Source organism: Choristoneura fumiferana, chromosome 14 (assembly GCF_025370935.1).
Source record: "Choristoneura fumiferana chromosome 14, NRCan_CFum_1, whole genome shotgun sequence".
NCBI lineage: Eukaryota > Metazoa > Arthropoda > Insecta > Lepidoptera > Tortricidae > Choristoneura > Choristoneura fumiferana.
The window spans coordinates 7296475-7322003 of record NC_133485.1 but is presented as its reverse complement, the minus strand read 5'-3'; the positions used below and the strand labels follow the sequence as shown (position 1 = coordinate 7322003).

Genomic DNA, 25529 nt, shown 5'->3' with positions numbered 1-25529 from the left:
TTTTGATGTGCAGAACCCTAAAAACAAAACATACGAATTTAGACTATAGTGTTGGTTGACTACAAAAATATCAAAAATCGGTCAAAATAGGTCAACGTTTAAGAGGTAGAATAGAAACCGTTATCGTCGTTTGTATGGAAAACCGCGACTACTCAATGCCCTTAATCAAAAATAGTGTATCTTTCTGAAGTATAACATGACTTAGAATACTTTACTTAATTTCAAAGATTTCCTACAATAACCCTCCATACAGATTACATTATTAATTGTAATTATTACTTCTAATTATAATGTCTTTATCTAACTAGAAGAACACGTGTCAGAAAATCGTGAAAATGCATTGTTCTTATCAAACCGTGGAGTCGAGGACGACTCTTACGAAAGAACAATACAGCAGGTTTTATGATTTGTTTTTACTTTTTATGAGCAGGAGGCCGACTCCTACTCACGTTCGCACGGCGCGCTTGCGCCTCGCCGATTATAATTGCACTTGCGGATGTTTTCACACAAGTACCCATTTTGACCATTGTATCGATAACACTACCGCGATAGATCCGATAATGAGCATTATATACTGTCAATATTTTCGTTACCAATTAACTCGTGCCGTCTGAAGCTTGAGTCATACAAATTTAATTAAAATTGTTTAAAAATCACAACTTTTAGTGTGTAATTTCCGTCGAAACTAATATTGCACTGAGCTCGACGTCGTTAGATTAAACAGATTGCAATAATAATAATATTCATTTATTTCAAGTAACATGACTCATAGAAAATACAAAAAGAAAAGAGAAAAAAAATACACATCATAGAAACAAAATACACTTGATTACTAGTCGGAAATTATTTGTTCAATTAAGGAACTCCGCATCAGTAACTTACTACATATACTACATATTAATTTAATTCAATTTGTTTGTTTTCGCAGTAGCTCTTGACACTTTTGTGTTTCGCATCATCATGCCCTTGCCTGAGCAACAGGCGGCAGTTTAAATTAACGACTCATTGTGGACTTTGCTAATAGTAATGGTTTATACTGCCGGATTGCCAAATGTTTCGTCTTAATCGCAGTTTCCTTTTACAGCTTATTTATGGTTAACAATGACAGTTCAACTGTCCTATGCTCTCGTAAAATAAAAGGAAAACTTTACAGCACATCTTTGAAATTATTCCCTATGCTCTAAAATGAAGTTAATAACGAACCTTGTACTAAAGTAAAACGCTTTTCTTCTTCTTCTTCTGGAGGTTGGCCGTTAGTTAGCTCCGAAAAATTTTCCCTGTCTTGAGCCATCCAGAACAGTTGCTCAGCACATCTGATCCCGGTCTATTCCCTAATATCCCGCAGCCATGATTTTTTTCCGCCTTCCAGGGCGCCGCTCGCTTCCCCTGTATTTTGCCCATCAATATTAGATGCAGCAGCTCATATCTGTCATGGTCATGGCGCAACACGTGCCCCAGATATTCGATTTTACACTTTTAGACGGTGTACAACAATTTTCGGGTCATACCAGCACGCTGAAGCACCTTCTCGTTGCTAACTTTCTGGATGAGTTTACAGTGACCTCATGACTGTAAACTCATGGTAGTGGTAATAGTAACTTCCTTTATTCCTTTACTAGCCACGATTCGCTGCCGTACATAACCACAGGCCAATTGTAACAATGTAGGATCCGCGTTCTGAGTCTTAGTTGATTTGCCGGCAGCACAAAACTTACAAAAGACTTTTATACTATTTTTATTATTGTTTATGTAAATATCAATAGAGATGAGATGAGTTTATAAGTAATTCCTTTATTCCTTTACTAGCCACGATTCGCTGCCGTAAATAACCACAGCGCCAAATTGTAACAATGTAGGATCCGCGTTCTGAGTCTTAGGTTGATTTTGCCGGCAGCACAAAACAATACAAAAGACTTGAGTTATACTACTTAATTATTTTGTAGTTCGTTATAGTCTTTTAAATATCTAAGAGATTCAGTGATGAAATATCAAGTGAATAAAGTTTTTTATTACGTAAAGTGGGGTGATTTTTTTTTCTCAATCCAACAACCGTATAGTGTAGGGTATCGTTGGATAGGTCTTTTAAATCCATTTCCAATTAGGGTGTTTGCTAGGTAGACAATTTTTAAGATATTCCTTGATTCCGAGTGAATATTTAAACCACCAAGTTAAAATGTGCAAATAGTTATATTAAAATTGAGCGCACACAGTAAAGCTGGTGTCAATAGAAATAATATTTGTTAAATGTTACCCTGTCTCGGTAAGTAACGGGTAGAACCATACACTGCTGTACGAAAATACCGTTTGCCTTATTATGTTCAACGGGGTTTTTAGCTCAGCCACGTACTCAACTCATAGTTTCTGGTTTTTATTCATAATCCTTTCTCTACGGTACACAATTTCTTTCAATGCTTGTTTGCGAGTATGCTTGAGCTTAAATTTAAAAAAATACTGAAATATTCTATGATGCATGTATACCTTAAATTATTACTTACTTCAAAAACATTCTCTTAACAATAAGTAAGTTAATGACTCTTAAGTGCAGCTCTGAACTTTTATATAACTTGTCGTTTCACGATAATGATTCACTACAAATACTTACTTTGTACTTTTTAACGTTAATAAGCTGATTGAGAAAAAAATATTCTCACGTTTGAATACATGAGGTAAACTGTTCTGCAATTATTGGTGTTATTAGAAGCGGAGCGATATCACGCATCGACTCCTGGTTAATTACTTATGCCCAGGACACGTGTAACATTGTGTGCTTGATAAATACTTAGTCTGAGAAATGGCACAAGTGCCTTAAGTGTTATTATGGCAATTCTTATATTGTTAATAAGCTTATGAAAAACGGGTAATCTGTGACTGTGATAGTCTGACCCAATCCTTCTGCCACAACTATGCGAGTCGGTAGCAAAGCGAGCGTCTTCTTTGCTCATTCCGCGTATTCAACGCTCGCCCGCAATGTATTTACCTGACAAAGCTCGCAATGAACAGAAAAAAAACTCGCCGCGCCGACAACAGTTCGCGAAGTCGTAGCCAAGCCGTTAGTACTCGTATTCACGCAGATCTAGACGTAAGAGTGTTCAAATCTGCGCTTTTGTTGATGGTAGTTAATGTACAGTCGAAAAAACTGATAACAAAAGTTATTGTGCAACCTTTTCATAATAAAAGTTACATTTTTAGCAGGCATTGTAGTATGTCAAATAATGTCAATGGTACAACGTTACCATTCGTGTTCGAAAAATTTACAGGTTTCAATTTAAACAGTTTTACAGTTCACACTAAAATTATACCATGTACTCGTAGGTAAACTATTTTTATCTCCTACGCTCAGTTCCTTAAATATATATATTTTTAATTACTCCTGCTTGCTGGTCCTAATTTGCTCTTGTTAGTAAGCTAATATAATAAACTTTCGAGTAAGTAATTGACATTTTAATTCAAACGATCCAGAAAGCCCTTTTCTAAATTTAGTCTGCATTCGAAAAAAAACTACTGAATATACAAGGCCTGGTTCAGAGAAATATTACCTGGAAACTCTATAATTAGATGAGCCTGGAGCGGCCAGGACTGGCTTGGTGAAAAAATAGTGGGTCCACGCATCGGCTGGCAAGGTTTACTGACCCCAGCCTCCACTAACTTGTATCTATTACATATATCTTTATAAAATGTTTGGAAAGTTGAGAATTAATTCACCTTTGTTGGCGCCAGTTGACGTCGCGGGTCAAAGGGTTTGATGACACTGATTATCTAACTGCAGAACCAGTTGGCTAAAAATATGTTCAGCGTGGGAGTTTTTGTGGCTTATCAAGATTCTAGCAAAGCTTATGAAGTTAATCAATTCTGATTTGTTACTACTTCTGTAACATCGCATAACACGTTATATTTAACTTTCTTTTGCTGTATATGTGTGTGAATTAAAAACGGATTAGTTATGGACTTTGAAAAAACTTCATAAATTATTAAGGACCTTCACGCTGTTTTACTGCTAATAATTATCTTAACTCTTGATTATCTTTTAAGCAGTGTGAGTTAAGCCACTAGTGTCTTAGAGAAATTGACTTCATTTGACCTGTAGATTGTCCCCGTAAAGTTAACGGATATCAAAAATAACACGGTGTATAGTTATATTTAGAAATCCACCCATGCGCTTTAGGCAAATGTGTCTTTTTTTACACAAAACTGTTACTCAGCAAAGGCTGACACTTTTACTTGCCTTGTCTTAGTCTAGACAATGAAACCAGTCGTGTTTGCACAATGCTATTTGAACTTTCGAAAATCTGCAATTGAAACAGAAGAATAAATACGACGACAAATTATCGTGTTTAGATAAGATGTGTTTAAACTCGACCCGTGTTTGGTTAGTAAGTATAGTTTACGATTATTAACCAAATACTTATAACACAATTTCTAACTTTTGTCCTTTCATTTGTTTTCTTTTTGACTTCCTGTGATTATATTGATTATGATTACAAAAGCAAATAATAAAAGGAGATAACGTTTAATATTAATTTTCTTGAATCGTATAAATCTCGAAATTGCATTTACTATTCCTTTTTTTATGTTATGTAATTGACAAGGGCCAAACGGCATTAAAAATAAAAATAAAGATAAATTCTAGTTTATACCTATGGTTCCGTATCTCAAAAAGAAGTACGGAACCCTTATTACCTCATTATGTGTCTGTCTGGATGTCTGTCCGTCCGTTTATCCACACCAAATTTGCTACAAATGTACAGTTAAACTAAACTGATTATAAGTTTAAATTTGGTTCATACCTACAACCACTATAATGTATGTAGTAACTATATGGACGTGTAACGTAAATAAATGATTTTGAACACCCCTATACTATTTTGGTAGGGGCATAAATTAGTGAAAAAATTTTGGTTCTTTGCTCACATTTATAACGTAATTCTCCCAATACTGTGCGCATGCGCATACGGAACGAAACCCTCTATCTATGCGCAAGTTCGACTCGCACTTGGCCGGTAGTTTTTTATTTGTATCAATTAATGATTCAGATGACGATTTCTCTCGCTGTGTAAGCGTGTCAAGGTCGATACATCAGTCTGGTTCGGTGGCCGATGGTAAATATTTGCTGGTTTCTGTCTCGTGTTTCTAGATTATCCTCATATTCAAATGTATTCAAAACAAACTCTTCACTTCTAATCTAATAGCATTCTTAAGTTGTCAACGTTGTCTCTAATTAGCGTATTATGCTTATGATTGACTCGTCTTCAGCCTATTAATTCCCTCCGCTAGCCACACAGCCACAGGCCTCCTCTTCTAAAAAATAAAAGGGCTTGAGGTAGTTTCAGATTGTAATTGTTTCTGTTTTAAAAACAGGTACCTCTTTGATTTTCTTGCTCGGTCCTTCTAAACAGAGGCCAAACCGTTGGTAGTTTTTTTTTTACATCCATGAAGGGAAATGTTTGTTATAGTTTAAATTGACTAAAGATATTTTGACTTTTCCACACAAGCCCAGTGCGTGTTGGCAACTTTACACGACATTCAGCGGTTTTTGCAGATCTGTGTAAGGTATTTTTTCCGTCATTACATTTGCTCTAGTTTTTAAAATAACGTTATACTTATAATATTAAGCGTTGGTGTGCCTGCCAATTATAAACAAAGATTCTTAAAATGCGTGCTCCTACGTGCCCAGTCGTAATTCTATTGTAGATATGTTGACACAAGTTGCCTTTATCTCATTTAAATTTGTTCAAACCGATTCTGTATGCCTGTCTTTCACGGATAGGCCTTCAATTGTGTCAGCTAGTGACCGTTCTAAGGCCCTAAGGATGCCCTTAGCGCGTGACGAGGCCTCATCCGAGGGTATTTATAGCCACATCGCTATTCCCTTTTTACAGCGCGATTTTATAGCTATAGCGACATTGACAGCAAATTTATTTTACGCTCGTTGCATTGATACAAAGTATTAGACTGACTTCGATGTGCTTCTTTTTTTAATTTGCATATCATTTAGATTTTAACACCTTTATTTATTGCCTTCGTAAATACATCCTGAACAGAAGAGTTCTATCTCGTCTATTGGACGTTTATACCTGTACTTACGTCCGAGAACGCATGTCACTAATACGTATCTATTTGTAGTCGAGGTATGCTGAAATTTGGGGACCAAACCGTGGTTCTATGTATGTCAAGGCGTGCTTGAACGGACAGCTAAGCGAAAACTGCGACCCATGCATCTTGGCGACTGGACGCGAACGTCGGTGACAAGGAATTACCCCCATTTTCTTCACACTGTAGACGTGCCCAATGCTGTGTACAGGCCTCCACTCACAAAGAGTCATAGCTCCCACTCGGGCCCAGTGCAGATTGAGAACTTTATACACACCAATTAATTTCTGTGCAGATTTCCTCACGGTGTTTTCTTTCACCGATAAGCTCATGATAAATTTCAAATATAATTTGGCACATACAATCTAAAAAACTGAAGGGGTCGAGCTCTCGCGCTCGAACCCACGATCTCCTGCTTGAAGGCCAAACTACTAGTCCACCACGGCTTATTCACAATAATTAATAAAATATATTTCATTTATTTAGGACATCAAAATTATCCATGTTAAAGGTTAGTTACTTTAAAATATAAATCTATACAAATCAAAAAGGTGTCATAGTCAGTCATAGATTTGCAAAACTTGCAAGCAGTTCTTATTTGGGTCTTGTTCATAAAGGGCTTAAAAGTGGTCCAAAGATTGTCAAACATTCCTTGCTACCAATACGAGGCTGCAACTCATTTTTAAGGTTTTTAATATGCATAGGCACGACACAATAAAAAAATAAAAAAATATCCGATAATATAATATAATACATAAAAATATGTACCTACTTGTAATACATGTCCGATAATGGGGAATGGATGAAAATTTTAGAAACGCTTGAAACTTTTTTTATAGATAGGAATAACCTTTCTAATTAACAGAAAAAAATATTCGATTTTTAAGTAGCATCAATTAATTTAAAAAAAATGAAAGTTTTCTTTACCGCCAAATTACGACAGTCCGGTCGGTTACGGATTGTTCCATATGCTCATGACAATTTCTATGGGCGTGTATGAAAAACAGGGTCGGTATTTCCATGTCAGTATTATTCGGCCCGGTAAAGAGTGTTACCTGTCAAAACGATCGAGTCAAAGACACATAAATTCTTTTTTATTTTTTTTTATTCTGGACTATGGAACAACCCGTAACCGACCGGACTTTGGCGCTAAAGAAAACTCTTTCATTTTTTTTTATTAATTAATGCTACTTAAAAATCTGATATATTTTTTTCTATTAATTAGAAAGGTTATTCCTATTAATATAAAAAGTTTGAAGATTTTCTAAATTTTTCAGACATTCCCCATTGTCTATAATAGAGTCACTTTATTATTACTTTAATTGTCTGCCTTGAAAAATCTTCAATGAAAACCATGAGATAGTTTTCTTAATTACAAAGCAAAGGATCCTAGTTCATGCAGCGGAATAACCCAACGGACAATAGTAATCAATGACCGCAGTAGATACTTATCGTCACGAAGCTTGCCGAGATCTTGATCAACCTTAATTACACGATGATATCAGCCTTAGAGTCCTGAAAGGACTTTGCTTACGTCGCACCCGCCATTTTGTTTGTTATTTAGCTGTCGGTGCAACTTTTTGTTCTCATTATACCTAAGTGTATAAAGCGTGCCAAATATTTCCATTCTTATATTCCAAGGCACTTCTTAGTATCCATTTGCGTTGCTGATCTTTAACTTGGCCTTTTGACGTAACGAATAATTAATTTTAAGAACTCGTGAAGGCTATGAATCAGTTTTCGACTAACTGTCAAAATTAGTTTTTGCATTTGCCTACCTGCCTCACTTACCTTTAAAAGTGTTTACGTAAACTTCAAGCTCGCAATTGAATTAGCCTTGAATAAAATCTCCAATTACTTGTACTTCGCCAATTTTTTTTCTTTCTTAACTCTGTAATGATATTTTTTTCTTTGTACTTTATATTTATCAATCTTTTGTGTAGTAAGTTCTCGAGAAGAAGACAAAAGTCGAGTTTTTCTGTTTTTGTTTTCGTCAAAGTATCTTAGGTGGCTGGTTTGTTCAAGAGAAATTTAAATTAATTCTGCGAAGTGACGAATTATGTTGCATTGATCATGCTACGTCTCATTCTAAAGGTGGTGTCTACAATAACTTAGTCTTTTCGTCTCGAAGTACCATACCAAGGAACGCACGCCAATTGAATGCAGAATACAGTTATTCACTCGGTGTTGAGTCACTACCGCCACCCCGGTCGGTCGATCCTGCTACGAACCTTATCTACTCGCTTCTGCGCAATTTGTCATCACATTTTACATTGGTTATGTTCTTATCTCGTTACATACAAACTCATTAATAATTCCGTTTCATTGTTGCAGATGGTATTTCCGCAAAATAAAACGAATCGAAGCGGAAAAGAAATTGCTCCTGCCCGAAAACGAGCACGGCGCTTTCCTTATCCGTGATTCAGAGAGCCGGCACAATGACTTTTCGTTATCAGGTAAGCTAAATCCTTTAACCTCGATTATGTTGTAATGGCCGATAGATAAATCTGCACTAGCACTAATTGCAACGGGTTACACAAACATCACAAAGTTTCTTAACTCCTCAATCCATAAAGCTATTACTCATGCTGGGGATAGGTACAAAAAGCGACGTCTGCATGGAGTCGAGTCTATTTAAAGAGTTGCCTTAATAGTTCTAACCAGGCATCCTATAGAACGTGTTCATAGTTGGTCCCGGAGGTTCTATTCCGATGCAGAACCGGTTAAAAGTTTTTCTAAGCCTCCGGAACGAGCGCCGTGGGAACAAAGACTGTTTGATAAATAAAACAGCTAAATCCACACCACGAAGGAAATAATTGCTATCTTGAATATTAACGTATATTTATATTGTGCACTTCTCATTGCAAATGGGCATTATAAAAATCTCACGTTATGTTTATAACTTGCACTTGGTATGGTTTTGGCAGATATGAGGTGTAATTAAAAAAACGAAAACGTCAATTTGAAAATTAACATACCTACGCAAATTGAGTCTAGATGACACTATAATGCAATAAACTATGCTATTGTATTTCACTATATAATTAACACTGAGATCATTCCTGTAAATCTTACATAAAACTTTTTTTTCATTGTTTTTTTAGAAAAAAGCTGTAATAATTGGCTTTGAAATATCTTATTGGGAATTGAGTGTCTATTTATGTTAATACTTGTATGTTACGTTGTAATTGTAATTCGACTCAGAGTGCGCGCCAGTTCATGTGATGCAAAGCGACATTGACGGACAGGCGTAAGAGACGTGCGCGGCACAGACACTGTCTGAGGCGTTTGTATTGTACCTACGGACGGTATGCCCGGTGACGTCACATGCCCTAAATTGTAGGTATGATCGGAGTAGGGAATTGTCATACAAATAGACAATGCTAGTAGAAACGCGAAAGGTAGAAGTTAATGTATGTATGTACTTATGTAAACTCTTTTATTGCACATATAATAAAATAAAAATACACAGAAAGGAGAGCAAATGCGAGCTTATCGCTAAAAAGGGATCTCTTCCAGCTAACCTAGTTAAGAGAAGACAATTTATTAAGAAGAAAATAACGAAGCATACTTGACAATAATACTATACAGTCCTACTTACATACGTGAATTAGTATGGTAAAAAAGCTAAACATTAAATTACTTATGTAGATGAATAAATAGTGGGTCCTCCTCGCATACGTGTTTATCTTGATCACGTGAACAATTGGTCTCCAGAAGAAATAAAAAGAAAATGAAAAGAAAGTAAAGTTTTCAAATTGAATGTGTATTATGAATTTTCTGTCGGTTTCACAGTAAAAATATTGGTCAGATCCAACCATTGCCGAATTACGTCAGTGGCGACGAAGTTTTATTAAAATGACATTGGAATGCATTTAGTGCAAGATATTTTCTGCAATTTTTAACCGTGTTGTGTTGTCTATAACAACTGGAAGAAATGACGTCAATATTTTTTTTACTTTACAATGTACACCTACATATTTATAAAATGTGTAAACGTAATAAAATACGTAGTCATCTTATAAGTGTAAAAAACAACTGTTCAATTTTGAAAACTATCCAGAAACTTTATCGAGAAATATGAATCATCATAAATATTTATAATAATCATTCCAGGCTAATCTTACGTTATATTAATTTATATTACCCAGTATAGTATTAATAACTAGTTCCGGTTGATTTTAACAGCAAATACATGTCACCTATAATCGGCTTCTTTGATGAGTACTATTTGATAATAAAGAGATTGGATATTAGACAAAAATAAAAATATTTAGCCGTCGCGATGCTATCTATAATAATTACTAAGTTTCTTTTGTTACTCAAGCATTTCTTGAACAGCTGAAAGCAGAAGCAGATCAAAATTATAGTCTCTTTTATTTTGTTTACAATTTGAAATAAAAATTGACAAGTTTACTTATTCTAATTAATCCCACCCGAGTTGTAGAGCAGTTTGTAAAGATATCTATCTGCATCTGATGTTGACTGTTTGAGTGACATCTCAATTCTCCCGTCTCTTTCATACAGAAAATACTATTGCTCGACTACAATGGAGCCCGCATAAATTTACCAATGGCTTTCTCAATAAATGAAAGTAAGTTCGTTTCTTTCACCTGAGTAAATTAAGATGTCACGTGTTGTACTTGGAATAATATGCACCGATCTGTGTCGAATAAAAATATGTATAACTTGCGGAATTTAAGACAATTTAATGCAATAGCCTCTCGCACAAAATGATCGTTTGGTTTAGAAAATACTTTATTGTCAAGGTTCTTCAAATGTTTAGTGTGGTGTGGCACTAATATATATTTTTTTAATTGATTAATTTGTTGCGTAATACATTGTAACTTGAATTTTGCTAGATATATATTTAATTTACGGAAACTGACAGAATATAATATTGAATCAAAATTTATTATAGTTTTATAATTTTCGGCAAGCGTGTTATGCAGCTGTATCTATATTTTTTTGACCAAACACACACAATGTTATCATTTACAAAACTATGAACCGTAAACCGAAAGAGAAATAAAAAATAAAACAGTATGTATTGTAACAATAGCCGTTGCGATGTTGACTGTTCGTTCAGTGTTCACATCTTCCGGGAGTTAAAGCGAATGTAATACATGTGCAAGTTCAAGCCAATAACGATTAAATTACATACAGGCTTAGGGTTACCTTTAACACCGTGGACATGCTTCGATACGTATTGCTACTATGTACGTGTAACATGTGGTTATATCCGTATTTTATATCAAAGAATGTTTGTATTAAAGCACTTTATTGATCAAAATGAAACAAACAATTGAAAAACATTAACATCATGTACAAAAAGGAATGTTGCTTAAACACGCGTTTTCCCATTAATAAAACCAAACTAGATCGATTGATAGCTCACGAGATAAATAAGTACCTAGACAAAAATTGCTGGTTTAAGTAATTATTAAATTTGCTATGCTTTCGGTGTCAAATAATTGATCTGACGTGGTCTTATCTCTTGGAAAACGCGTGTATTCTAGTTTTCGTCTGAGCTATGCTTGATCATCACTCATGTATGTAGTCACCGTGATTTTATACGGACCATTTTTTTATAACTTTTCAAACTATGCGAACTGATTTAAAAGTTATTTCACTTTGCACAGCCCACTTAATTTATTTGCTACGCTTTCTGGTCTGCTAGCTGGTAATGCCTAAGGCATTAAGACCATCTATCGTATACTTAGTCATATTTTATTAATCTTGACTTGAATGTAAATAGCATTTACTGGAGTGATTAAAGTCTGCACCTACATCCTTCCTTAGTACCTATTTACAATAAAAACGTCTTTCTCTTCCTTCACTATTTATGGGCAAATCATGTTTAGTTTCATACCGGTGCTACCCAGCGGTAATGATATGTCCATAACGAGTCAACTGAACCAGTTACCTGTGGACATTATTGCTATTCGGATGATTCATTGCACGCCTGCATCGCATTATTAAAGGTTTCATAATAAACATTCTTGAGATTATTCAACTATGTCCCATACATTTAACATTGCAGAGATAATCCTGGCCGTAAAAACCCTTTATGAAGATCGTATCTAGGATAATTAAACTGATAATGTTTCCTTAGGAATTTTGACCGGTTCATTATTTATTACGATACCAGAGGAAGATTGAGACTTATTTCTTTCAGTTTCTAGTTTTATTTATAAGATACGACTATTTTTCGGGAGATCAATGTAGTTGTCCCCGTAAGAGTGGCATTATCAACATGTGTTTGCGTAATTTGTGGTGTTCATAAAAAATATTTGTATTGTATTGTGCTTATTCTAGTTAATCAATTACTGATTGGTTGTTACAGTCCGCGATGGTGATACGGTAAAACACTACCGCATCAGGCAGCTCGATGAGGGCGGGTTCTTCATCGCACGCCGCACCACCTTCCGGACGCTTCAGGAGCTGGTCGAGCACTACAGCAAGGATGCTGATGGACTCTGCGTCTCGCTCAACAAGCCCTGTGTGCAGGTTAGTCGCTTGTAATTTTTCAGTATTATTAACAATATCATTAATGATCATTGTCGGCCACTCTCTGAGACATAAAGGTACCACCACCGTGTAAAGTTTATTGTTATTTTCACTGTTATTTCCCAGCTTAACATGATTAGTATCAATGGTACATGATGTAATAATAGCATGTACGTACATTACCTACTACTTATTTTCTTGCGCTGCACCTTTTACCGTGTCGGTTTTTGACTTCGGGTTAAACATTTCTGAACTTACTTGCTTAGTTACTTAAAAATTATGATTGGGTTTTTGATATTTTACGCAGCGATACAAGGCCGTCTTATCACACTGCTGAATTGATGATTCAGATTCACGATCATCACGAAATCTTCTATCAAATATAGGTACGATCAACTTCATCTACTGTATCATCTACGTATGTATAGTTAAATTTTCTGTTTAGTATGAAATATTTGCTAAACGGCCTGATTTCATATTCATACCACCGTGCAAAAAGGTTTTGAAAGTGATTTAGCATTTACCCGAGTAGGTACCCGACGTCGAGGTCGTGACTTCCCGTCATTCAAATTGAAAGTCTGGATTCAGGCTCGCAACTTGATTGCTTCTTAGAAATTAACTTGTGTCTAATCATTCTTAATAAAAATCTTGCCTTGTCCTTTAAAAGCATAAACGAGTTAAACCAATATTTTAAATTTTATTGATAACACTGACCTCCTCCTAAACGCTGTAAATTTTTAATTTCTACTTATTACTGTTGTATTCATCGTCTTAATTGTGCTGACAGTACAAGGTCTCATCATTTAAAAATCAAATCTTCATTCATGTTGTTATTCACGAAAACGCATAAATTGCGAAATTCAATATCGGGACGAACATAAAATTTATGGTATTCGATGGGCACCTTTGTACGTCGTGAGAAATATTGCCGGGCATTGAACAAGCTCGGAGATTCTTTAAATTCAGCGAAGGACTCTGGCTCACTTTGGTATTTAACTTGAATGCTAACTATAACATTTTTTTTCTCGACCTTCCATTATTCCAGGCATCGGTTACAAATCACATTCCTAGAATGTCATCATACATATTATGTAATGTACCTATCTCGAGCTCATATCGACTAACTCATAAACGATTACTCAATAATAAGACTCCTTGAACTTTTTCCCTGGTACTGGAACGTGTACGTGCATTATTCTAGAACTCGCGCAATATTTTTTATGACACGTGCGAATTCCTGTACAATAAATTGTTCTGCGTCATATCTATTAAACTAATCATCTGAATTCCATCCTAATTAACGGTTAATAGAATATTGCTCAATCAAATGTTTATTATGTACCCATCCCTAATAGCTGAAGTTTAATTGCATTATAGATACCCTTCGATCATTAATGAATGACAATCCACTTTAATTTTATTTTAAACGATATATAACGTATTAAGCGCTTTCTCTGACTTTTTGCCAACAGTACCGATTAAGTTGATGTAGAGACTGATTTATATTCAATTATTTTCTAAAGTATTAATCGATCAACATCCTTCTCTGTTAATCACCGGTAAACCACAAAAGAAATACACGTGCTAATGTGCACTAGCTATGACAAACGCAGAATCAGCCTTGTGCTTGATTCCAGTTATATTCTGTGATTTCTTTAACGCACAGTTTGCCATGTAATGCTTTTTGTTCTTCCCACTTAACCTTTCGATCTTTCCGGCCTAGTCCACCTTGCAAACTTTTACGTGTTCAATCATAAGTATTATTTGACTCATTTGACTCAAACAAATGAAGGTTAGGTTTTCTGACAGGTGGCTAGGCTAGATAGCGTTAGTATTGTGAGGTCCAGTTGACGTTATATTCTTGCATGACATTGGCACAGACACACATGTGACACAAACAGACATCACGATACTTACGTTAACTAGCCTGCCCCAAAAACCCTCATTTGTTAATATCTATTTGTCAACAAATCCGATTCGGACTGCTCTGACCTAAATTGAATTGGTTTATTGTGATTTGCATAATTTAAATCTTCTTGTATACGGTGATATTACAATTCCACCTACGTAGGGTAATGCCGAAACGTTACGTGGATTGGCGATATCCACAAATATTTGGCATATCGCTCCAGTTTGCCGGCCGAGGTCAAGATGGCCCCGCTTTCGTCACGCACGCTGCGTCTACGCAACCGAACGGTCGCCTTGCGAGCACTGGTCTTTTGTAAAAACTATTGTTTCTACAATCCTTTCTTTGTCAACATGAAAATATTCCATATTTGGAAATGTGCTTGAAATGTGCCTGAAAACATTTTATATTCGTTGTATTATTAACGTCTGTTTACAAAAGTGTATTTTTACTACTGCGGAGTTTACGCGCTTGTTTCTTTAAATATCATTGTTAGTTTAACTTTGGAAATCACTTTAGGATCCTACAGTTAAATTATATTTAAAAAAAATACCTTTTTAACACGAACTTTTTTCCGACGGTACTTTTTACTGGCTGAACTTGCCTTTCATTCAAACTCTGTCTGTACCGAATTTCAGATCATTCGGTCAATAGGAAGGGATTAAAATTTCAATTTCTGGATTAAACCCAGACGAGACACAAAAAGACAAGCCAAATAAAAGTTTGCAACAACAAGTATTTGATCTGCTTGGAAATTGCATAAACATATTTCAATTTGCAGTAATTTTTTTAACTCTTATTCCGATAACTCGTAAGTATATTTTTGTCTTCGAGCCAGTTTCTGCTTAATTAACCTTCTCAATAGTAATTTTGACACAGTATTTAAGCACCTACTGATATTATATTTTAATAGTTGTTGCCCGCAACTATTTGCGTCCCACGGGAACTTTTCAAGCAATGTTAATCTAACTTTTATTAGTGAAAGTTTTTTCAAATTGGTACGTACGAGTAAGTTACAAATTATCAATCCATGCCAACAAACACAGACAAATGTTACCTCCTTATTGTGTTATATATTTGTATATAATTAATATTAGTATAGATTTATTAATATTTGAACCGATAATTTTGTTTATAGTTTTATTTGTGAAACTAACCATTAATACCAAGCTCAAGAGGCATTTATCCAAAGAAAACCAGCCCATTAGGTAATTGCCATTTCTCGCCACTAATAACATAGTAAATAAAATAGAACAAGTATGCATACTCCGACCCTTTAAGAGACTTAACTGCCTACTCGGGCGCGGACGCTTAGGGTTGTCGATGTCTATTTTAGATTAATTAATTACCTACCGGCAAATAATTTTAGTATGAAAGTTAACTTCAAATTGTCTAATACTTGTGTCTAGAGAAACAAGATTCTTTGCCGCTCTATTATTATTATTATTATTATACTAAATTTAAAAACACTATTTATAAATTCGCCGAAGTGTTGTAACTGCTGTGTAAATACTTCTCATGTTTCCTACACATAATACTACGTATATAACTATATTGTTTATAGGTAGGTAGGTATCTATTATTTTTTGTGTCCTTGCACGAAACTATCACACTACACTACAATATACTACTAATTTACAACTATGCCTAACACAAAAAATACGTAAGTACGAGTACGCGAACGTAAAAAGTCAAAAAGTCATCTCGCGAAGCGATCGCAAGACGCGCAAGCTAAAATCGAAACGTAACATACGGCACCGACGGCAGCGCAGCCTGCCTGGACTAAAGAAAACTTAATCCGCCTTAAATTATGTTAGCGTGCGTACCGGCGCCAACCGGCGTGCACACATTTAAGCCGCGCGATGTACTTTTGTTCGTAGTGAACCTACTTGTTCTATTTTACTGGGCTATTTTTACATCTAAAACGAATTTCGTTAATTTATTTCTAAATGAACAGTGACTCGCGGTCTATTCGCGTTCAGAATAATAATTGGATTTTTGATGTAGCGGTTCTTTGAAGGCAGTTTTAAATTGATTATTTGTGTTGAGATAAAAATGTGGTGTGGTGTGGTGTAGTGTATCCGCGATCAGAAGTCATCATTAAAACATATTTATTTGGCTTTGACGTTACAAATTACAATAAAACACAAATTTATTTAGGTGCATTGTAATTTAAATATCTCATTATGAAACGTGTGACGTATTGTTATCATAATCATAACGAACTATTGTTCGATTAACTTTTCTCAACAATACTATGTAATTTTTATTTAATGAGATGTTTCATTAGTCTTAAAACAATTGTAAAAATTGCAGACTTCTATATTTTGCAGTCTGTTACTATTTCCACGTAATTAAAATACGAAAGATTTAGATATTTTGATGATAATATATTATATTTACGAAATATGAAAATCGCTTCAGCGCTCGTCGCGAGTCCCTCTTGAGCAACAATGCGGTCGCCAGACGTTGCGTCCTGCGGCGATGCGCCAGACATTCAACTCCGACATTTCCCCGGAGCCCGCAGACTAGGTTCAATATGATGTATTGTATAACAATTCGCACTTTATGCAACTAACTCGACGCCGCATTACGTCAACCGCTACCATATGTATGTAAAACATATAGGTCCAGTTACCTTAGAGCGTAGCTAAATAGCATTAAATGCGTCTATTCAATTTTACCATTTTACTTTCATTTGGAACCTTAATCGAGTCTTTTTAGATCGTCTAAGAAAAATAACATTTAAATCGTTTCAATGATGCTTATTCAAATCTAAACTGTCCGATAAAAATACACGATAGGTGATCGTGATCGTATGAAATTAATCTGCAATTTTAAGATTGATTAAGTTCCGTCTGGCTGCTAATGTGTTGAGTTGAGCGTGACAATGTAGGTAGACAGACAGACGTCGCGGTCGCTGCGCACTGGTTTCACGTTACAACGTGGCGTGAATTAAAAAATGTGTCCTCTGCTTGGCTGCTGCCGGGACCAGCCGCCTGACACTCTGCGTGCTGGCGCTCATTCACGTTCACACTTAACTGTATCACAATACCCATCTATCAGAATAAATTTGAGTCTTACTGAGGTGACTTACCTGCTTTGTTGTTATTAGCAAAACTACTAAACAGAAACTTATCACTCGCCGTGCAAGTTGACGTCAACTTTCGTGATATTTTTATCATTTACGACTCATTGTGTTAAAGCATGCAATTTCTAAACACTAACAAATGTTAATTAATTTTCTACTTGTGTAAAATTAATTGCTTAGGTACCTACTACAATACAAAGGTTCTGGTTGTTTGATGGGAAAAACTTATTCACTTTCAGGTTGAAAAACCAGTTACAGAGGGGCTCTCTCATCGGACACGCGATCAATGGGAAATCGACAGATCCTCGCTCAAATTCGTTCGAAAACTCGGCCATGGACAGTTCGGCGAGGTGTGGGAAGGCTTGTGGAACAACACCACACCAGTCGCGATAAAAACCCTTAAGTCGGGAACCATGGATCCCAAGGACTTCCTCGCTGAAGCACAGATCATGAAGAAGCTGCGGCACAGCAAACTCATCCAACTGTACGCCGTCTGCACCCTCGAAGAACCCATCTATATTATTACCGAATTGATGAAGAACGGATCTCTGTTAGACTATTTACAAGGTAAGTGACTTAAATAATTGTGAAGCCGTCATAGTTCATTATTAGAAACGAACATAATGGGATCAAATAATGGACATTGCGGTCTTTAAGTATGTCACATTTGCCCAAAGATTACTAGCGATTTTAAACAGTCAAAATAGAAAAGAAGACAATATCATTATATTTTCGTTCACTGTTTGTATACAAATGACAGCTAAACACACATCCTGTGCTAAAAAGAAAAACGTGCTTAAGGCAATTGTGATGAAATTACTTGTATAGCAGATGAAAAGCATCGTGTCTGTTCCTCCTAATATAAATGTGACAGTGTATCTTGTGCCACTTTTTTGTCTGTGTATATTACACAATATGCATAACATTCGGTATATATTAGCATTTCCTAGATCGGCTTAAGTATTTGCTTGAAAGACTGAAAGCAAACTGTAGTCTTTTGCTGAAACTGAGTAATTTAATGCATGTGGCTTGGTATAAATGAAGTTTTTTTTTTTTAATTTGACTGGATGGCAAACTAGCAAATGGGTCTCCTGATGGTAAGAGATCACCATCGCCCATAAACATCTGCAACACCAGGGATATTGCAGACGCGTTGCCAACCTAGAGGCCTAAGATGGGATACCTCACGTGCCAGTAATTTCACCGGATGTCTTACTCTCCATGCTGAAACACAACAGTGCAAGCACTGCTGCTTCACGGCAGGATTTAGCGAGCAAGATGGTGGTAGCAATCCGGGCGGACCTAGATTCAAGTAGATAGTAGATTTCAATTTCACTAGTACTCCTCTCTTTAAGAAATTGACACCAAAATAACTTAGATAAGATGTTATTATAAACCCATCACGTACAGAAAGGCACGTGCTAAAGACATTTAATAAAATTTTGGTAATTAACATTTAATAGAGACTTTGATTCGTCTCTAATGCGAGCCAATTAAAGAGTTCTCCAGATCGATTATTTTCCTCCTCTGAAACTAGCAAAGGTCGACAGCTAGTTCAGCATACTAATCTTTATCATGCTTTTATGTCTCTAAGATGATAGTATTTTATAGCTACTTTATGTATACAGGAAAAGGTCGCGGTCTCAAGCTACAGCAGCTCATTGACATGTCAGCTCAAATAGCGGCCGGTATGGCGTACTTGGAGTCCCAGAACTACATACACCGAGACTTGGCGGCACGAAACGTGCTGGTGGCAGATGCCAATATTGTCAAGATCGCTGACTTCGGACTCGCTAGGCTAATCAAGGTTAGTGAAACAGTTTCAAGTCGTAGGTGTTTCGTGTATATTTCTCTCGATTAATTTCTAAGAAAAGTACTTAGTTAGTTCTCTTATTTAGGCTTAAAAAAAAAATATTTTCGGTTTTTTGTTACTTTTACGACTGTTAGGTGTCACTAAATGATGAGGATCTGTGATTGCTCTCCAGTCTTATAGGTCGAGTCACAAGAACTGTCACTAATTAATTTAATGAGAACTTTAGCACACCATTATATTGATGTCCATTCAGCTCAGATAAATCCATCATCCATCTCGTCGTTCATTGATAGAGACCTGGAATACTTAAAGTCTACATAAAGTAACCAATTACCACTAATTATACAATCCAATGTTAATAACTAAAAATAAAATAAAAACATGTTACGAGCACACTGAAGCTGAACTAATAACAGTGAGACGCGCGTTGACAGCTGCATATATTTCTTCTTTGTCTGTGCGGCAGCTGAATTTTTGAATCATAATTTTTTTATTATAACAATTTTCAATTTTTTGCATTAAAACATGTTTTCTAATTTGTTTCAAGCAAAAAGCATCTGTTAATTAAATGATTAACCATGTAATTATACTATGTTAAATCGTTTCTTTCGTCTGTTAAGCAAAACTCGTTTATTAATCGTAAGTAATTAAAAACAAATCGCGACTTCGTCTGTGAAGAATTCGTTTATAGCGCACCCACGAAAACTTTCCGGGATAAAAAATAACCTAGGTCCTTCGCAGGGTCTCAAAATACCAAACCAAATACCATTATACCAAACCAATACCAAATTTCATCAAGCGTGAAAGCATAACACACAAGCATTTGTAATATTAGTAAGGACAATCGTGACATCCTGGCGTTAAATAGACCGTGACCTCGTATGGTGCTAATTTAATATTTATTAAATTCACAAAAGGAGACAATATGCAAAGCACTTCCAGAGCCCATGTTTCATCAGGGGAACAATAATATACCCAACAAGCATCGTCATATCTCATATCCGAACAGATCCATATCCGCAACAGGCTTCGACCGTGAAATTAAGTTGTTTTGCATTTCTTTTTTTTTCCACAGGAGGATGAATATGAGGCACGAGTAGGCGCGAGGTTCCCAATCAAGTGGACGGCTCCCGAGGCGGCCAACTACAGCAAATTTTCCATAAAATCTGACGTTTGGTCCTTCGGCATCCTACTTACCGAACTGGTTACATACGGCCGAATACCTTACCCGGGTAAGTTACAAATTTTACCCACATACTATGGTCTATTTCTGAAACCTAGATACTAAAATGACAGACTGAAATGTCAAATGTAAAACTAATGAGGCCAGCATAAAACGAACAGTGCTGGTCTATGATTTCAGTTTCCGATATAATTGTACATAATCGGTAAAACGTATATTTTATGATAACAAAAATAACATTAAAGCATTCAATATTCTACTTTCTATTATGAAAATATAAATGCACTTTTACGATAAAATCTAAGAACAGCTAAAAATACAGTGTTCTTTGATTAATTATACCGGGCTACTACGAAACTCGAAGTTCGTATCGTACCGTCCCTCTCGCTCTCGTATTAAATAGTATAAGTGTCCGAGGGACCGCACGACACGAACTTCGAGTTTCGTTGTAGCCCTGCTGACAGTGTTCATCACTTAGCGCCAACGTAAAAAATCATAACAGAGGGGCTACTACAAAACTGAAAAAACGAAGTTCGTATCGCACCGTCCCTTTCACTCGCGTATTAAATGACATAAGCGTCAGCGGGATGGCCACATACGAAGTTCGAGTTTTTCACTTCGTAGTATAGGGTCAGGCCCCTACGAAGCACTATACCCCTATACTACGAAGTGCAAAACTCGAACTTTCTTATGCCCCTCAGATATCACACAACATCATTCATGTTTTTCGTATTCAACATTCTTTACTTTACTCGTATTGTGATTGGATGTGTTCAGTGCGTTTTCTCGTGTTATGGTATTTGTGTTTTTATGGTAAGCATTGAGGAGGATCGTACTTCTAATTAATAAATTTGAAACTTAAATATCATCATCTGTAAAAAGTAGAAATATCTCCAAAACGGTCGCATTTTAATTAGACCCATTTTACCTTTTCTAGTGTCCTAAGTGCCCTACATGTTAGTACGTCACGGATCCGTTCATATCGTAATATTTTATACACATAACATAGGTACCTCCAAATCTTTCGGTGATAACCGGTTGCGGCACATCACTATTTATGAGACGCAAAAAACAGGTAACACATGAAACGTCATTTTAGTATCTCTGATTAAAAAAACAGACCATACGTCAATATACTGTTGTTTTTGATGGGAGAAAAAGTACCCGTCGCTTTTTTAATACTTGCTTTGCATCGGTAACACAGGTGTCTGCAAACATGAATTAAATTAGCTTGCATATTTGTAAACAACTCCTCACTTACGTGAAAGTAAGCAGTATCATAGTAAAACAGGAGAAGTTGGGTCACTACAAACAAAAGTACATCGCGCGGCTTAAATGTGTGCGCGCCGGTTGGCGCCGGTACGCACGCACCCGCCGCACGCACACACTGATAGTTTTCTGTAGTCAAGGGAGGCTGCGCTGCCGTCGCGCGTCGGTGCCGCACGTTTTGATTTTAGCTCGCTCGTCTTGCGCTCGCTTTGCGAGATGATCACCTTTTACGTTCGCGTACTCGTACCTACGTATTTTTTGTATTAGGTATAGTTGTAAATTAGTAGTATATAAGTGTAGTGTAATAGTTTCGTGCGGATTTTTAATGCCATGGAAAAAATGTAAACAAACTAACATTCGAGGTTAGTGCATTGAGTGAGGTCTCGCGTTAAGCGGCCCACAGCTTTAAAAACCCGGGTGTATCAAGACAATAAATCAATTATGCACACGAAAACAGTATTCTCTTTGTAAAATTTGCTAAAATATAGATTGCCATCAATAAATTAAAATATTTTATCTTGATTATCTAATACAGTTTTTTAGTGGGAAGTCGATTTCTGACTAATGTGGAAACAATAAATATCTAATTCTGCAAATATGTTTCGATAACGGCAACACCTTTGTTTACATTTTTTCCATGGGATTAAAAATCCGAGTTTACCTACCTACCTATAAACAATATAGCTATAGTATTATGTATAGGTAAACATGAGAAGTATGTACACCACTCCGCCGAATTTGTAAATAATATGTTTAAATTTAGTATAATAATAATATAGCGGCATAGAATATTGTTTGTCTAGACACAGACATAAGATAATTTTAAGTTAGCTTTCGTAGATGGTTATGGGCGGTGGTGATTTCTTACCATCAAGAGACCCACTTGCTCGTTTGCCATCGTGTCGAATAAAACAAAATTGCCGGTAGGTAATTAAACATCAACAACCCTAAGCGTCCGCGCCGGAGTAGGCAGTTAAGTCTCCTAAAGGGTCGGAGTGTGCATACTTCTCCTCTTTTACTATGGCATTATAGTCTAGAATGTACTCTTGGCTGGCTAGAAGTTTGTGATAAAAAAGAACGTGCTAGCTAAGTAGTCCGTGTAGGAATGATAATATTGGTACTCTAGCTGTGAATCATTAAATCGTAAATGAAATGAGTCATTTACGTTTATGAACGAATACAAGAGCAACGAATGTTAAAGAAGCCCCTAGTAAAATTTACGCATCTGTTTTGAGGATTTTCGTAAGTCTTGACTTTTCATAGAATCATTTCTTTTACAAGTCTTTGTTTAACTTGAAATGTTCGTATGCACTTATGTGTTTTCAGTTTGGAATCTTGTAGATGAAATTTAAACCACTTGCAATGATCTGATTGACTTGGAATTTGGTATAGAATGAGTGACAACCCAAGTATAGTCAGCAAAAATAGAATAGTTAAACAAAATGTCATCTGTTTTATTGTACGGTTATTTTACGGGCATTAATATCTGCCACAGTGAAGCAAGCAAAAATATCTGATACGCCGGCTCTAGAAATAAAATCGTATCAGATATTTATGCACGTTTTGTTGTGTCAGATATTCGTGCTGGTGACTGTATTTACGAGCAGCATGCACGTTACATGTTAAACTGACTCATAACCACGTAAGAACTTATATAATTGGTTAATTTGTCAACTAATTGACAATTGTTGTGTTAATTTCCCGCAATAAGTTGTTAATATTGTAACAGACTAAGTATTTGGAAAACACTTAAAACAGTAACAGTTTTCTCAGTTTGTGTAACACAAAGATGAATAACTGTCACTGCCACAAAGTAACTTCTAATTATTATTGTTCATATTACGAAACTTTATTAGGTATAAGAATATGTTCGTACTACGAACTTCGTAGTGTCATTAAATGTATGAGGATGAGGTAACATGAGCATTATGAAATTTCACTCATAAATAATATACATTAAAGTTCAACTGCAAAGGCTAGAGATAAAATAAGATGCTTAATTGCCAATTGACATTAGTAGACACTTAAATCGTTAGCAATTACATTTCCGTACATTTTTGAATAAATCAAAATATCATTAGTGAAAATACACCAATCAATTGACGCAGTCCCTTACTGCTTAGTTTAGAAGGCTATCCGGGCGTCAAGTTTTATTTACCTAATCATTCCCTCGTCCTTAGGTATGACGAACGCAGAGGTCCTTCATCAAGTGGAGCACGGATACCGCATGCCGTGCCCGTCCAATTGTCCGGCGCCACTCTACGAGATAATGCTCGAATGCTGGCACAAGGACCCGCTCAAACGGCCCACGTTCGAGACGCTCCAGTGGAAACTGGAGGACTTCTTCACCATGGACAACTCCGAGTACAAGGAGGCATCGGCCTACTGAGCCAGGCCTTCCCTGCCGCCCCACCGACACGCGCACGCGCACCACGTATGTATCCTGTCCTGCTTGATATACTGAGCGGCAAAAAATCTGGCCCTCAAATGTATGCAGAATCGTTAATTTTGTATGAAGGGTGGGCCAAATTTTGTGCCGCTGAGTATAGTATAATGAGCCGCTTGCCTGTCTAAAGTAAAAAAAAACAAATCGGTAAGCCCGGGTTAGGGTAGTTAATTCTCTATGTTTTAAACTACATAGGTACTTTAATCCTCGGTTAGTGGTTAACTCTGGTCCGAGCTAACCCGCCTAAAGGTAATAGAAATGTTATAGTGTGTATGAAAGTCTCAATTAACGTGTTCTTTAATTGCTTTGAATTATAAGACTTATTAGTTTCTACATGAAATTTAACAAAGATTGTGTCGAGTTAAATTACATTACTCTTATAGGTAAGGTAAATAAAGAAGCAGCGATTGGTGTCAAAACACGCAAAATGTGTATTTGATTACCATGACTTACACTAGAGCACATGTTGGGAAACGGGACAATAAAAATAATATATTCAATTCGGCACGTTATTATGGAACACGTAAGGTGCGGTGCATCTACAGTGCGAATGAGTCAGATTGAAAAATTTACATTTATTTGCATTGCTAGTAATAAACTAACACGTTAATAGATTACCCTTGAATCAGCACATGTTCTTTTTATTATGATTCCGCCCGGTCGGTTGCAACAGCTGATTTTTATTTGGTTTCAATTTTCAATCGTTGAGTTTCGCTGAATATTGGATAATTATACGGTATTGGTTTGGTTCGTTCTTTGGTAAAGTATGTGGAATATTTCCACATAAACATAATACATGCTGGAAAAATACATACCTTTGAAATGCCTGTAATTTGCATTTATGCTAATAGTTTACAGGCTAGCATCAGGTTTACAGGTACTACTACATACAAAGTTAAAATACCTATACAAACTGCAGGCGTGCGAGTTCTCAGAATTTATTTAGCATTATCAATATTGACTGTGACCGCATTATGTTCTGTATTCGGTGCAATCTACATACGGTGCACATCTTATAATATAGAACCCTAATAAGCTGTAGAATTACGAACCGTAGAAAGTCTTCAACAGTGTTTATACCAAGGGGTGAATAACCCTATGCGAAATGCTATGGGTCTCTAAAATCCCAATTTATCTATTGCCAATATAAAAGGTCAGGCTTTATACTATAGAAACTTAACAATTGGTTGTTGCTTTTAAATTTTCTTAAGTTGGACAAGCTTG

General features: G+C 36.1%; 1 protein-coding gene across 2 annotated transcripts in view; it reads left to right on the top strand.

Moving 5' to 3' along the window:
• Positions 1-25529, top strand: part of Src42A (Tyrosine-protein kinase Src42A) — a 70701-nt gene that overhangs the window by 41304 nt on the left and 3868 nt on the right. For both annotated transcript variants that reach the window (XM_074097359.1, XM_074097357.1), the window contains exons 2-7: positions 8422-8543; positions 12434-12597; positions 17834-18161; positions 19223-19401; positions 20483-20639; positions 24040-24293. In XM_074097359.1, coding sequence (XP_073953460.1) covers positions 8422-8543; positions 12434-12597; positions 17834-18161; positions 19223-19401; positions 20483-20639; positions 24040-24248 — 1159 coding nt within the window. In that variant the 3' untranslated portion in view covers positions 24249-24293. The remainder of the gene's footprint in view (positions 1-8421; positions 8544-12433; positions 12598-17833; positions 18162-19222; positions 19402-20482; positions 20640-24039; positions 24294-25529) is intronic.